The sequence below is a fragment of the Cnephaeus nilssonii genome (genome assembly GCF_951640355.1).
Source record: "Cnephaeus nilssonii genome assembly, chromosome: 8".
Taxonomy (NCBI): domain Eukaryota; kingdom Metazoa; phylum Chordata; class Mammalia; order Chiroptera; family Vespertilionidae; genus Cnephaeus; species Cnephaeus nilssonii.
In genome coordinates this window covers 85,760,368-85,776,446 of record NC_137079.1, presented here as the reverse complement: position 1 = coordinate 85,776,446, position 16,079 = coordinate 85,760,368, and the positions used below count along the sequence as shown (strand labels likewise).

Genomic DNA, 16,079 nt, shown 5'->3' with positions numbered 1-16,079 from the left:
TGAGATCATGTGATATTTGTCTTTCTCAGATTGGCTTATTTCACTTAGCACAATGCTCTCTAGGTCCATCCATGCTGTCCCAAAGGGTAAGAGATCCCTCTCTTTTACAGCTGCATAGTGTTCCATTGTGTGAATGTCCCACAGCTTTTTTATCCATTCACCTGCTGATGGGCACTTGGACTGTTTCCAAATCGTAGCTATTTTAAATAATGCTGCTATCAACATAGGGGTGCATATATTCTTTGATTGTTTTTGTTTTTTTTTGGAGGGGGGTGGGTTTAGGATATATTCCCAGAAGTGGGATTGCTGGGTCAGACAGAAGTTCCATTTTTAATTTTTCCACAGTGCCTACCCCAATCTGCATTCCCACCAGGAGTGAACTAGCGCTCCATTTTCTCCACATCCTCCCCAGCAACTTATTGTTTATTGATTTTTTGATGATAGTGATGCTGACAGGTGTAAGGTGCTATCTCATTGTGATTTTAATTTGCATTTCTCTGATTAGTGACTTTGAGCATTTTTTCATGTCTTTTGGCCATTTGTTTGTCCTCTTTGGAGAAATGTTTATTTAGGTCCTCTGCCCATTTTTTAATTGGATTGTTACCAATAGAGAATTTTCAGTAAATTACCTAGCATTCCCAATGATGAAGCATTAATCACCTTAACATATTTGGAAGAGAGAATAAAGTTTTACCTTAGGGCAACAGCAGATAAGTTTTTGCTGGCTGAGGATTAAAGAAGGATTGATGACAATCTGGTAGTTTCTCAGGCTAAGAAAGTTACCAAAATGATCCAGCAATTCTACTCCCAAGAGAAATAAAAACATAGTTCACAAAAAAAGGTACCTGAACGATCACAGCAGCTTCATTTCTAATAGCCAAAAAGTGAAAACAGGTCAAACATCCATCCATGGGTGAATGGATAAACAAAATGTTGTATGTCCATATAATGGTATACTAGTACTATCTATAATAATCTATAATAATAAAAGCATAATATGCTAATTAGACCAGATATCCTTCTGGACGACCTTCTGGACGAACCCTGGGCTGTGAGGGAAGCCCGGGTCCCAGGTGCCAGAGAGAAGCCGGTGCCAGCAGCCGGGGAAAGGAAAGCCTACTCTTGCATGAATTTTGTGCATTGGGCCTCTAGTTCTATATAATAAATACCTAATATGCAAATCGACCAAAGGGAAGAATGACAGGTTGCTATGACAAGCACTGACCACCAGGGGGGCAGACACTCAATGCAGGAGCTGCCCCCTGGTGGTCAGTGGGAGCGCCGTTCTGCCAGAAGCCGGGCTCACTGCTCCTCAGTGCTGCCTTGGAGGCTGGAGGTAAGGAGCAGGGGGTCCCGGAGTGCGAGAGCCCCGGACTGTGGGAAACCCTGCCCCCGAGTGCACGAATATCATGCACCGGGCCTCTAGTTTGGCAATAAAAAGGAATGAAATACTGGCAGGTGCTACACCATGAATAAAACTTGAAAATATTATGCCTAAATGAGAGAAGCCAGTCATAAGATATCACATATTATATGGTTCCATTTACATGAAACTTCCAGAAGAGGCAAATCTATAAAGACAGAAAGTAGACTAGTGCTTGCTTAGGGTCTGGGTTAAGAGAAAAGGGGGCCCTAGCCAGTTTGGCTCAGAGGATAGAGCGTCAGCCTGTGAACGGAGGGTCCCAGGTTCAATTCCAGTCAAGGGCACATGCCTGGGTTGCAGGCTTAATCCCCAGTAGGGGGCATGCAGGAGGCAGCTGATCAATGATTCTCTCTCATCACTGATGTTTCTCGCTCTCTCTCCCTCTCCTTTCTCCCTGAAATCAATTAAAAAATATTTTAAAAAGATGAAAGAAAAGAGGAAAGGGGGAGTGATTGCTAATAGGTATGGGGTTTCTTTCTGGAGTGAAGAAAATGTTCTAAAATTGATTGTGGGTGATGGTTATACAACCGTGTGAATATACTAAAATCCACTGAACTATAACTTAAAAAGGTTAAGTTGTACTGAAAATAAAGTTTTTAAATTTGGAGAAAAAAAGGAGACCTCTCCAGATCATAACAACAAATTGAGATAACACAATTTTTAAGGTATTAAATTATCATGGTTAAAGTAATGTGTCCAACAGTGGCTGGCTCTGTGTGTCAGTTCATATATACAGGAAAACATGATGGAACTAGAATATCTGTCTTGGGACATTCTAGAAGGAATGGCTCTATGATGCTGTAGTACAGAGCTTTAGGCCAGCACTACAAGGTCTGCCATTTACAGGGGCATCTCAATGCCCCTTCTGAGATGGAGAAACTGGGAGGCTTCAAACACTTATCTAAATCTATATTTTCTCTAATTCAGAGACCAATGCAAAGAAAAGGATCTCTTTCCTGAGGCAATTCCCATAAGAATTGCAAGCCTAAAAACAAGTCCTAGCATGCTCAGGGAATAAATAAAATCAGTAGAAAGAGGTTAATAAGCTTAAAAACTTACTTTACCTTCCTTTAAATCAAATGGGACAGGAAGGGGGGGGGGAAGAGTTTATGGGTAATGCGATTTTCAGATAAAATATAAATATTGTGACCTATTGCTATTAATTAAAAATTCTATGTAAATTTGTACATAAATAAATGCCCAATTTTGTTTTCTGGATGCCTATGTCAGATATTACTTTTAAAAAAATATATGTTATTGATTTTTTTACAGAGAGGAAGGGAGAAGGATAGAGAGTTAGAAACATCAATGAGAGAGAAACATCCATCAGCTGCCTCCTGCACACCCCCTACTGGGGATGTGCCCGCAACCAAAGTACATGTCCTTGATGGGAATCCACCTGGGACCCTTCAGTCCGAAGGCCAACGCTCTATCCACTGAGCCAAACTGGTTAGGGCTCAGATAGTGCTTTTATCAACATAATATCTCATGTAAAATCTGGACTTAATTGGTCATGTTAGTAAATTAACCCAAATTTTACCTTATTCAGAAACATGATTAAAAAAAAAGGCTGAAACAAACCATATAAGTTGAAAGAGAAAATAGTACTATCCCATAATAAACTTGGTAGAACTATTGCTTATTAGTACATTTTATTCATAGGGAAAATATTAAAATCTCATAAATATTTAAATTTCACCATTTATATTCAACATAGTTAATAATTTATTTTAGCATGACATTTCATATTTTAAACCTTGTAATTAAGGCTTCACTTCATAAAGTTAGCAAATAATTACTTAAAAAAAACCCCAACACAACAGCCCTGGCTGATTAGGGCATTGGACTGCATACCAAAGGGTTGTGGGTTTGATTCTGGGCCTCAGTTGGGGCATGTGCGAGAGGCAACCTATCGATGTGTCTCTCTCACATTGGTGTTTCTCTCCTTCCATCCCCTCTTCTTCCTCCCTTCCACTCTGAAAAATCAGTGGAAAAAATATCCTCAGGTGAGAATTTAGAAAGAAAGAAAGAAAGAAAGAAAGAAAGAAAGAAAGAAAGAAAGAAAGAAAGAAAGAAAGAAAGAAAGAAAGAAAGAAAAGTAACAGGAGTCTCACAAAGGACTGTCATTAATTAAAATGCACTATTGGGAAATTGGTGGTCTTTTTAGTTTTAATAGTACCATTCAAAACTAATAATTTCCAGTTATAGGAAAAATGAAGAGAGAACTGAAAGAAAATACGTGAACAAAAAAAGATGATAAATATTTAGGAGGGAAAAAAGAGAAAACAAAACTTACTAAGTAGTAAATTTAGGAATGAGTTTCAAACATTTAAAAATACCTATTTTTACTTTGGATTAGGAACTAAATAAGCTGAGGTAAAGCTTAAATTCTATTCTCTACATACCTGCTTTAGATTAATGATGATGATCCTATTTAATAAAGAGGGAATATGCTAAGTGACCCTCATGCCATTGCAAAGATGGCGGCGCCCACAGCCAATAAGGAGGGAATATGCTAATTGACTTCCCTGTCCTCAAAGATGGCAGTGCCCACAGCCAAATAAGGAGGGAATATGCTGACTGACTGCCACACCCTCAAAGATGGCGGCGCCCAGTCCTCTCAGCCCTACCGGGGCGCCTGCCTCCGGAGTCCCCCAGTCCCCTCAGCCCCCCAGCTGCCCAGGGCTGGCCCGAGGCGCAGGCAAGCCTTGGATGGCGGCTGCCCAGCTGCTCAGGGCCGCCTGAGGCTCAGGTAACCAGGGGTGGCTGAAGCTTGCACTGCTGGCAGTGGCAGCAGCAGAGGTGTGATGAGGTGTCATCTTGCCCAGATCACCAGGTCGCCTCCTGCCCGAGGGCTCCTGGACTGTGAGAGGGGGCAGGCAGGGCTGAGGGACCACCCCAAACCCGGCTCCAGTGCATGAATTTTCATGCACCAGGCCTCTAGTTCTTAATAATAGAGAAATTAGAAAGCAGTTTGCCTGAGAGAGAAATTAGCTTTTTATTTTTTTTCATTTAAAGGGATTCCTATTGTTAGGAGAAAAAAAAATTCCTCATCCGAGGATATTTTTTCCATTGATTTTTAGACAGTGTAGAAAGGGGGGGTGGGAGGGAGGAGAGACAGAAGGAGAGAGAAACATCGATATGAGAGAGACACATCGATTGGTTGCCTCCCACGAGGGATCAAACCTGCAACCCAGGTACATGCCCTTAACTGGGAATGAACCCCTTTTGATGTACAGGATGACACTCCAACCAACTGAGCCACTTGGCCAAGACTGTTAGAAAAACATTTTCCTTGTTTATCTACAGATATATATATACACACATACACTAGAGGCCTGATGCACGAAGATTCATGCAAGAATGGGCCTTCCTTACCCTGGCTGCCATCACTGCCTTTGCTCCAGCTGGAGCTGCCTTTCCATCTTCCCATGCTGCCCAGAGGCCCAGAGCGGCTGGGGCAGTGCGGAATGCCTGCGTCATTGCCCCGGCCACTAGGTGCCTGCGTATGCAAATTAACCCATCATCTTTGTTGAGTTAATTTGCATACTCACTCCTAATTGGCTGGTGGCACCGCGAAGGTACGGTCAATTTGCATCTTACTCTTTTATTAGTGTAGATGTGTTGTGTGTCAGAATAGTAAGAGATATTCCTAGACTGAAGTCAGGACAACTGGGTTTAAGCCACTAAGCAACTCGCTTCTCTGGCTCTATACATTAGAAAGGTTACCTTTAAGATCTTGAGTCAAATGTATATATATAATTTTAATTATATAAGTTATGTAACAAAAGTGTGTGTGTGTATATATATATATATATATATATATATATATATATATATTTATAGAATGAAAAGGAAATAGGAATATGGGTATCTGGCTTGAGCAATGTGGGGAATGGTGGTGTCACTTTAAATGGAGCAGTCTGGGGAAAGCTTTGGAGGGGTGCAGAAATCAAGAGTTCTGCTTTGAGCACACTAAACTCGAGACTACAATAAAATGATTAACACTGATTAGGTGTTCACTCTGTACCAGGCAGTGTGGCACAAGGTGGGACAGGCAGTGGGCCCTGGTTGGCAGAGTACTCCTATCCCAACCTCTTGGTTCAGGAATGGGCACAAACCTCTACCAGGTCAATAAGATCTTCCCTGGGGTTTTACTGGAATAGTCAGGACAGATATTCTCTTCTTGCTTAGGGGTTGCTAGCTATAGGCTGCTTTAGGGAGTCATTTTGGCTACTACATGGCAAGATCCTGCCTAAGAATAAAGATTACTCACAAGAAACATAGAATGATTATGAGAGATGGAAAGGGACAGTTCTAACTAAAAAATATTAGTATCTGGATCTAGCCATATTTAAAGGTAGGTTCATTCCTGAACTTCCTGGCTACTGTAGCCAATAAATTCTATTTTTGTTTAAGCTAGTTAGTTTGAGTTGCGTTTCTATTCCTTACAACTGAGAGTCCCAACCAATTCACAGATCTATAATAGTATATACTGGTAAATAAAAGTTTATTTTTTGACAGGAGAAATTCTCAATATGTAAAATTTTCTAGTAATTTTATCCTTTAAAAAAATGTATCTTCCTGATGCCAAATTGTGCTTAAATTACTCCTATTTAACTTTACTCTGGCCTGTATGAAAATAAACTCTGAGGATTAGGTTAACATTACCTTATTGCTGCACTACTTAATGAAAAGCCTACTTTGTGTAAATAAGCAATAACCTGTTGAGCATTGTTCAGTGCTGGGGAACTTGAAGTATGGGAATAAAGCTGCCTCAAAATAAAAATTTTGCCTAGTTTTTCTGCTTGATTTAAATTTACCTTAACAAAAGCATACAAACAGTTCAATAACATTCTTAACTAAACTAAAATTATTCACTGGATTGACAGGATTGGGTATGTTGATTTACAGGGGCTTACTAATAATTAAAGATAAATTTCCCTAATTCTTGACCTGAAATTCAATGGATGCAGCACAAAGAAATTAAATGGTTCAGTTATCAGGAGAGCTGATTTTGGATGACACTTTTAATAGAAATGTATTTAAAGGAACCCTGGTAAATGGGTCCTGTGCTAGAAAAGAGTGTTAGTGCTCAAAGTGATCTTGGCAGTTTACTGTTTCAAAGGGAGCAATTAAATAAAGTTTCTAATGATTTGTATTTTTGAAGGAAATCCTATTTTATATATGCTTCTATTTTAAAGACATAATAAAATATAAAGGAAGACTAGACACAATAAAGAATAATAATAATAAAAAAGACTAGACATAACACATTCAAAATGACAGATCAAAAATTGCCAGGGGACAAAAAATAGAATTCCTCTGATAGTTCAGTTTAGGTAGCCAACATTTAAACTATAAGAACACTCCTTTAAATGTTACTGACAGTGTTTCTGACTTTACATCAGTTACCGGAGCTTGGCCTTTTAAATCAGCTTATTTGCCCTTTAACTCCTTGATTGTTTATGCAAGTCATATACTGATGAATGAGAAAGAAAGACTGGCCCTGAGAACAGCTTTTCTAGTTAATAATTTTGCTTACAGAAGTAAAGGCTTTTAGGAAGAAGAATATGGAAAGGAAGGGACTGGAAAAATCAAGGAAATACTTAAAAATTCACTCAGAATGCATAAAAATGACATTTGAAAGGCCAGAAAGCAGATGGTAACTTAAGAATATGGTAGTAGTATTAATGAGGATGTGTTGATTAGAAACTTCTCAAAAGTTGTATTGGAAACCATGTGAAAATGAGAGAATGTCATTAAATTCAGGTACTAAAAAAATGATTATTAACATGAACAAGATATTTTTCTTTCCTTTTACATTGGACTAAAAAATGTGTTTCATAATAATATTAAAAATAATTATTTGCAAAATACTTGACAGTTAATGCATCTTGCATAAATATTAATTATTTATAGGGATACTATATGGTATTATTTTAAACACATATTTTAATAATATCATAAACATTTAATATAAACAATAGGTACATTTTATATTAAGTATGTCATATGTTAAATAATTTAAATGTTAGGCGAACGTGATAACCACTACACTACGGAAACCTGGGTAATAATTTAAATGTTAAATAGATGATATATTATACATTAAACATATTTAAGTATCTTGTCCAGGACTAATTGGCTAAATGGTAGGGCTGGGACTTAAATTCAGATTCCATAACTCCAAATCCAGTACTCTTTCCATTATATCAGGAAACACTTTCCTGGATCTTTTTTTTTTTAATTTTTAAAAAATTTAATTAAAAAAAATTAAATCTTTATTGTTCAGATTATTACAATTGTTCCTCTTTTTTCCCCCCATAGCTCCCCTCCACCCAGTTCCCACCCCACCCTCTGCCCTTACCCCCCCCCCCCACTGTCCTCATCCATAGGTGTACGATTTTTGTCTAGTCTCTTCCCCACCCCCCACACCCCTTTCCCCCTGAGAATTTTCAGTCCACTCCCTTTCTATGCCCCTGATTCTATTATATTCACCAGTTTATTCTGTTCATCAGATTTTTACATTCACTTGTTGATAGATATGTATTTGTTGTTCATAATTTTTATCTTTATCTTTTTCTTCTTCTTCCTCTTCTTAAAGAATACCTTTCAGCATTTCATATAATACTGGTTTGGCAGTGATGAATTCCTTTAGCTTTTTCTTATCTGTGAAGCTCTTTATCTGACCTTCAATTCTGAATGATAGCTTTGCTGGGTAATCTTGGTTGTAGGTTCTTGCTATTCATCACTTTGAATATTTCTTGCCACTCCTGTCTGGCCTGCACAGTTTCTGTTGAGAAATCAGCTGACAATAGTATGAGTGCTCCCTTGTATGTAATTAACTGTTTTTCTCTTGCTGCTTTTAATATTCTCTCTTTTGTTTTTTGCTCTTGGTATTTTAATTATGATGTGTCTTGGTGTGATCCTCTTTGGATTCCTTTTGTTTGGGGTTCTCTGCGCTTCCTGGACTTGTAAGTCTATTTCTTTCAACAGGTGGGGGAAGTTTTCTGTCATTATTTCTTCAAATAGGTTTTCAATATCTTGCTCTCTCTCTTCTTCTGGGACCCCCATAATTCTGATGCTGGTATGCTTGAAGTTGTCCCAGAGCCTTCTTACACTATCTTCAACTTTTTGGATTCTTTTTTCTTTTTGCTTTTCTGGTTGAGTGTTGCTTCTTTGTATTTCAAATCTTTGACTTGATTCTTGCGTTCCTCTAGTCTGCTGTTGGGTCTCTGTATAATAATTTTTATTTCAGTCAGTGTATGTTTAATTTCTAGTTGGTCCTTTTTCATATCCTTGAGGGTCTCGCTAAATTTATCGGCCTTTTCTAGGAAATTCTTGAAAAACCTTATAACCATGGTTTTGAACTCTAAATCCAGTCATTTGTTTTCCTCCATTTCTTTCGTTTGTGATCTGTTTCTTTGTCTCCGCATTTTCACTGCTTCCCTGAGTTGGTAGGGTAGCTCTGTGTGCTAGTTGTCCTATATGGTCCAGTGGCTCGGCCTCCCCATTTACCTGAGGTGGACACTCTTGGTGCACCCCTTTGTAGACTGTGTGTACAGCCTTGTTGTAGTTAGTATCACTGGGAGGAATTGACCTCCAGGCCAGTTGGCTGTGAGGATCAGCTGTGTCTATGCTGGGAGAATTTCTGTGCGGGAGGCAGCCTTATGAGACAAGACTTGCAAAATCCTCTGTGCTCAGCTTGGATGGGGCGGAGTCTCAGGGCTAAGCAGATAGTCTTGGCTTCCCATCAGCCCTGCCCTATGAGGCCCCTGGGTCTCAGTGTCCCTCGGTAATCACTGCAAGCACCTCTAAGAGTAAGCCGCCCTCGAGTTTCGCCCGCTGCCAGACAGTCCAGTTTCTCCCCCAATGAATCTGGATTCCCAGATTCTCGCCCAGAACTGGAGTTCAGCGTAGTGGGGAGCTTCCATTTCCCACCCGCTAGGGAAAGCCAGCGGCACACTCAGCAGTCAGTCCTCTCTTTACGCACTCACACGTGCACCTCCAGATCTGTCTTTCGCGGCTCCCGAGTTTCCGCCTGACAGTCCAGAATCCCCCCGTATAAGCCTGGGTCCCCAGGGTCTCGCCCGGAACTGGGGTTCAGTGCAATCGGAACTGGGGTTCAGCGCAGTCGGGAGCTTTTGTCTCCTTCCTGCTAGAGAAAGACAGCCAGGCACTCAGCCGCCCGCGCGCGTGTCTCCGTACCTCAGCCTTTTGCAGCTCCTCTGATTCTCCATGTGCTTTCCTCTTTCCTTCTAGTTGTAGAATTTCCACTCAGCCAGCTTTCCTGTGGTTCTGGATGATGTTCGTTTTGTCTTTTAGTTGTAGTTTTGAATTGTTGTGCGAGGCAGCAGTTTAGGTGTTTGTTTACCTATGCTGCCGTCTTGGTTTCTACGCCCCTTTCCTGGATCTTTATGCTACACTGGGTTCCTTCATTCTCACTGCTGCTCAGACTAAAATCAAATTAGTAAGAGTGTACAGATGACCATTAGAACAGACTCACTTAATGTAATGTGTACATTTTACAGGGAACAGTTACCTATATGAAGATGAGTTCAACTTTGGCCACTTTTTTCTAGGTCAATCAATAGGCTTTGCCAGCTCAGCTCAAATGTGAGAGGTAGGTAGAGAGAAGGAGATGAAATAGGAGGGGGAGAGAATCAGATTTAGAGCTGGAAAGGATCACAAAGATAATCTACTCCCTTAATTCCTGCCTTCTCCTCTAAGCAAGTATAATTGTAGCCCTGATATTCTACACTTTCTGGCTCTACACATTAGAAATGATAGAGCTTTTTGTCCTCCATTCCTGGTATAAATGAGATCAGGCTTGAAAAATCCATCTGAGGAAAATATGGTAGCTCTGGATACTGAGGATATAACCATTTCCCCTTTTCCAAATTAATTCATCTAATATTTACTGAATTTCTACTGTGTTGCAGAGTATATAAATATTTAGGGATGTGAATATACAATTCTGTATTTAAGAACCTTATGCTTGTTGAGGCAATTCAGTCTCTAAATAATAAAACTATTATGCCCAGGCAGTGTGGCTCAGTGGTTGAATGTCGACCTATGAACCGGGAAGTCACAGTTTGATTCCCAGTCAAGGCATGTGCCCAGATTGCGGGCTCCAACCCGTGTGGGGCGTGCAGGAAGCAGCCAATCTATGATTCTCTCTCATCATTGATGCATCTATCTCTCTCCCTCTCCCTTCCTCTCTGAAATCAATAAAAAATATTTTAAAAAATGATTATAAAATAATTTAGTTTCTAGATCACTGGTTCATAAGCTCTTTGAGGGTCCTAGGTCCTCTATGAGGACCCGATATAAACTATGGATCTACTCCCCAGAAAAATCCATAACTTTTTGTACATATTCAAGGTATTACTGGATCCTCTTAAAGCCAATGAATTAAAGAAAGCTCCATTATAAGAGATTCACTGAGTACCAACACATAAAAATTATCTGAAGAACCAAAATTGAGAGAATCACTAGTTATCCCTTTTCTTTGATGCAGATAAATAAACTTTAAAAACATGCCATTGTCGGGGGTGGGGGCAGCTGGGGAGACGTCAATGGGGGAAAAAGTAGACTTATGTAATACTTTAAACAATAAAGAATTTAAATAAAAAAATTAATCATCTAAATTCAGATAGTTTTGTCCCAGTTAAGACTTTAACCCTTTGCACTCGCTTGCTTTTTTCTCGATTCCTTTATTCTACTCGGGATTTAAGTTTTTAAATACTCCAGATTTTACAAAGCGCGGCAGTAGAATAAAAAACTGGAGTTTCTTTTCATACAAACTTATTTATTTGGATTTTTTTATATTTCAAATTATTGATACATTCAAAGAGTATAAAAAGAGCTGCTACCGATGCTAACCGTGTCGAGTCACACTCGACATCCGAGTGCAAAAGGTTAAATATAAGTTTGGGTCAGTTTAGCTCAATCAAGAACACCCATTGGTAAGCTGAGATCAATCAATCATCCCTGAGTTAGCTGTCCCTTTGGCCTGTCATCTCTGAAAACTCTAGTTCCCTGAGGAACTAGGTGGGCCCAAGTAGCCGTATTTGTTGCGTAGTAGTAGTTGAAGTAGTTATAGAACTAGTAGTAGTTATTAAAAAAAAAGCATTAAAAAAGTTTCCTATAAAACAGTAAGCCACGCCCTGGCTAGTTTGGCTCAGTGGATGGAGCGTCGGCTTGCAGACTGAAAGGTCCCAGGTTTGATTTCGGTCAGGGGCAGGTACCTTGGTTGCGGGCACAACCCCAGTGGGAGGTGTGCAGGAGGCAGCTGATTGATGTTTCTGACTCTCTATCCCTCTCCCTTCCTCTCTGTAAAAAATCAATAAAATATATTTTTTTAAAAAACAGTATGCCTTGTTTTGCTGGCAGCAGCCTCACACATCCCGTATTTACTGCATCTCTTGATAGTATCATTTCCTCTTGTGCTTAATTTAATCTCTTGTTTTGTACAGTAACATGCTGTACACTCTTGTAGCCTAGGAGTAACAGGCTATCCCAAATTGCCTATAAAGGCATGTTGTATGTATGTGTACATAGTATGAATGTTATGTACGACATAGTAATAGATCTGTTGTATCACCATTAAAAAAAAAAGTGCCATTGCATGTTAAGGCAAAGGAACTCTTTTGCTAGTACCTTCTGAATGTCCCTCTATAAATGTCTATTTCCATATATGGTATTATTATTCAATGAGAATATGTTGTTTGTATTCAGAGTTTCCAGATTGACTTTTTCATATTTACATAAAACACAAAGATAGACTTCATTAAAACTGGAAGAAACACGGCTTAGCTAATGAATTATTCTATTTCAACTTTTTTTCCTAGCTTGGAATGCCGTTTCTGAGGCTTTGATGCTGAAGGGAATGAAGTCATTAAGATGAGTTGATAATACTGTAGTATGAGCACTTTCCTGCTGTCTATTAAAAAAATTACTTAGATATTTTGGAATTTAAATTAATTTCTTAATGAAAAAGTAAAAGATTGAAGTACAACAGCAGAGAAATCTCTACAGAAGTGAGAAACTGTACAATCAATACTGAAGTTTCATAAATCATTTCCTACAGCTTTGAATAAATAGGGGAAAAAAGTACCAAGTCCTTTAATAAGAAATGATTTGGTTATGTTAAAAAGTTTTTAAAAACTGTTTATCTTGCTACATATTCTGAAGCAAATAAACAGAACAGTTAGAATTAACATATCCTTGAGCTTACTAGCAAAGTGGACAACTGATCAAAGAAACTAGATAAAAGGACAGAAAATAAAAGGTTTTGCATTTAACTTTTAAAACTTGTAAGTAAATACTGTTATAATTCAATTTGATGCTTTGCTAACATTAAGTATAAGAAAGAGAAACAGAAGGAAATGTCAAAGGCTAGAGAAAGGATTTGGATCTCTTAATTCCAGCATTTTAAATGGATTAGAAATACAAATTATTACCAAATATGCACAAAAGTCTGGAGAATTGGTAAAAAATGATGATTTAAAGAACAAACAAGATTTCAAAAACTTCAATTTATTTCCTTAAAAATGCAGAATAGGCAGACCTAACTACAATCTCAACAAGCATCAGGAGGCAGTACTGCCAGTTTAAAAGGACCTAATGCTAATGTTAGGTAGATTCTGATTTTAAAAATCCATTACAGAATAGCCCACAAGGCAGAATAAACTGTCTCATTGTGACAGACTAGTATGACTCTTAAAAGAATATGATTCTTCTAAGACACATTTTCCAATTTAAAAAAGGAGTTGAGCTTTTTTGGAGGAAGCTAGGAGAACATAAAAAACTAGAAATTACATAAAAAAACGACTTCAAGCTTAATGTTCAGGATCAGTCAAAAGGAGGATAAACTCACCTTTATTTCTTATGCAACTATTAATATTAAATGTACTTGAAATTCAAAATAATGAAGCTGATGTTATAAACAAAAGAAAGCTGCATTAAGACACCCTTTCTGCCTTTAGCATGGTGCATGTGAACTTACATATGATACACCTCTCTTCAGTGGTGCACTGTTAATGAAGGACACATTTAAAGGATCAATGTGAGCATATACATACCACAGGCTGTTTTGTGATGTCCACCAAGTCCTTAAGATTATAATACTGATGTTTCTCAAAAGCCGAAAATAGCATGTCTAAAACATATTGTTTATCAGCTCGAGCTCGTTTTCCATCTTCTTTCTTTTTCCTTTCATATTCAATCTATGTGCAAAAAGCAAAAGAAATAAAAGCATCAATTCAACATGCTCACCCTGAAACAGGCATTTTCTTTCTTTCCTTTATTTTTTATTTTTTTTCTTCTTTCTTTCCTTTAAAAAAAAATACATTTTTATTGATTTCAGAGAAGAAAGGAGAGGGAGAAAGACATAGAAACATTAATGATGAGAGAGAATCATTGATTGGTTGTCTCCTGCATGCCCCCTACTGGGGATCAAGCCCATAACCCGGGCATCTGCCCTGACTGGGAATTGAACCGTGACCTCCTGGTTCATAGGTAAATGCTCAACCACTGCGCCACACTGGCTGGGCCAGGCATTTTCTTTTTAGCCATACAAATAACAATTAGATTTTAAACTGTAAGGGAGCAGATTTAAGAGCAGTGGTTCAGAACCTGGGGTCCTCACTGCTCCCAGGGCTCCTCAGATCTTTAAGGCTCTAAAAGTATTAGGTCAGTATTTATGTCGATCTGTAAACCATTTTCATTATTTCCTAAATTTAGCTTTATGCAATGTGTCCATTTCTAAAAAAAAAAAAAAAAATGGGGGGGGGGCGGCGCTTTCTTTTCCAAAATTCTATCAATTCAGTGTGGCTACTTGTTAGCTCATACTGATCAGGAAGTCTAACTTAAGTTCTTTTGTTTTTGATTGTCCAAAACACAGTACGTTTATCTAAGAAATGCAGGTTAGTAGGTAACATCTTTCAAATCTGGGGGATTTAGGGGCAGCCAGAAGGTTAAGAGACTGGCAGGTCATAGAATAGGTTCTCTAGGAAGTGACAAGTTTGGGAAGCACTGGTAAAAAGCCAAGAATGTGGGCAGTAACAGGAGGCTGCTTCTCACCGACTGGGTGACCTCCCTGAACTCGTTTCTTCTATAAAATGAAGTAAACGATGACACTAAGGGGAGGTATAGATTTAATTCTAGTGTTATCATCCAGGGACTCATTCATTAGTAAAAAATTATCTTTTTATTGAAAATATGCAAACTTTCAGCTGATTAAGCTTTTAATTTTCTTAGAAACAACTTCATTTTAATAAGGCATCAGGAACTTGTTGGAAGAACTATATATAAACTGCAGCAGCCAGCCCACCTGGTAAATAAAGCATCAGCAAGTGACAGCTGCCAGAGAGCAATCTGCTGTGTATCCACTGGAATAACTATAATCTAGGGGCTTGTGTCCAAAGTAATGAAATACTTTCAAAACTTACAATAAATCACTACATAAATTCCAGCCTCATACAGTTGGTCTTACTCTATTTTAACAATAAAGATTTCTTATTAAAAAGATAATATTTAGTTTCTACTGATGTTAAGACTAAAAATGTATTTTATACTTAATCAAAAATTTTCACATTAGTGGCAACAAAGAATATCTGTCTTTTAAGTAAATAAAACTAGAAACCAGACAAGGAAAAAGGTCTAACAACCGCCTTAATTTTTTTGATATGTAGACCTTGGGAGTAAAATTCAAAATCTATTCATCTCAGGAGGTAGAGAGAGAAGAGTGATGGTGTGTAAGGGCACAAACTTGCAACAAGCAGTAGATAAGCCATAGAGATCTAGAGCACAGTGTAATGAATATAGACAATATTGTACTTTAATTATGTAGTATGAATATAGATAACATTTACTATAATTATGTAATATGGTAAACATCACTAGGACAATCCTATATAATAAAAAGGTAATATGCAAATCAACCGTCATGCCCGCACACAAGATGGCCGCGCCTATGTGGTCACAAGATGGCCACACCCATGTCATCACAAGATGGCCGCCCCCATGTGGTCACAGATGGCCACCCCCATGTGGTCACAAGATGGCCGCCATAAAATGGCCAGCAGGGGAGGGCAGTTGGGGGCGATCGGGCCTGCAGGGGAGAAGTTAGGTGTTAATCAGGCTGGCAGGCAGAAGCGGTTAGAGGCAATCAGGCAGGCAGGTGAGCGGTTGGGAGGCAGGTGTCCCGGATTGTGAGAGGGATGTCCCAGATTGGAGAGGGTGCAGACTGGGCTGAGGGACACCCCCGTCCCCCAGTGCATGAATTTTGTGCACCGGGCCTCTAGTATATTATAATATGATCTTGTCCTAGGAGCTTTGTGATCTATTACATTTAAAATGCTCAAGGCTGAGCATCCACCTATGAACCAGGAGGCTTCTAGTCATATTATAATATACCAGAGGCCTGGTGCACGAAATTCGTGCACTCGGATGGGTCCTTCAGCCCGGTCTGTGCCCTCTCGCAGTCTGGGAGCCCTCGGTGGATGTCCGACTGACAGCTTAGGCCTGCTCCCCTAAGCCGTCAGTCGGACATCCCTAGCGCTGCCGCGGAGGCGGGAGAGATTCCAGGCACCACTGCTGCACTTGCCAGCCATGACCCCAGTTGAGGGCTTCTGGCTGAGTGGCGCTC

General features: G+C 39.1%; 1 protein-coding gene across 2 annotated transcripts in view; it reads right to left on the bottom strand.

Moving 5' to 3' along the window:
• GTF2F2 (general transcription factor IIF subunit 2) overlaps window positions 1–16,079 on the bottom strand; it is a 198,919-nt gene that overhangs the window by 36,203 nt on the left and 146,637 nt on the right. For both annotated transcript variants that reach the window (XM_079778843.1, XM_079778842.1), the window contains exon 7: window positions 13,513–13,656. In XM_079778843.1, the coding sequence (XP_079634969.1) occupies window positions 13,513–13,656 (144 nt within the window). The remainder of the gene's footprint in view (window positions 1–13,512; window positions 13,657–16,079) is intronic.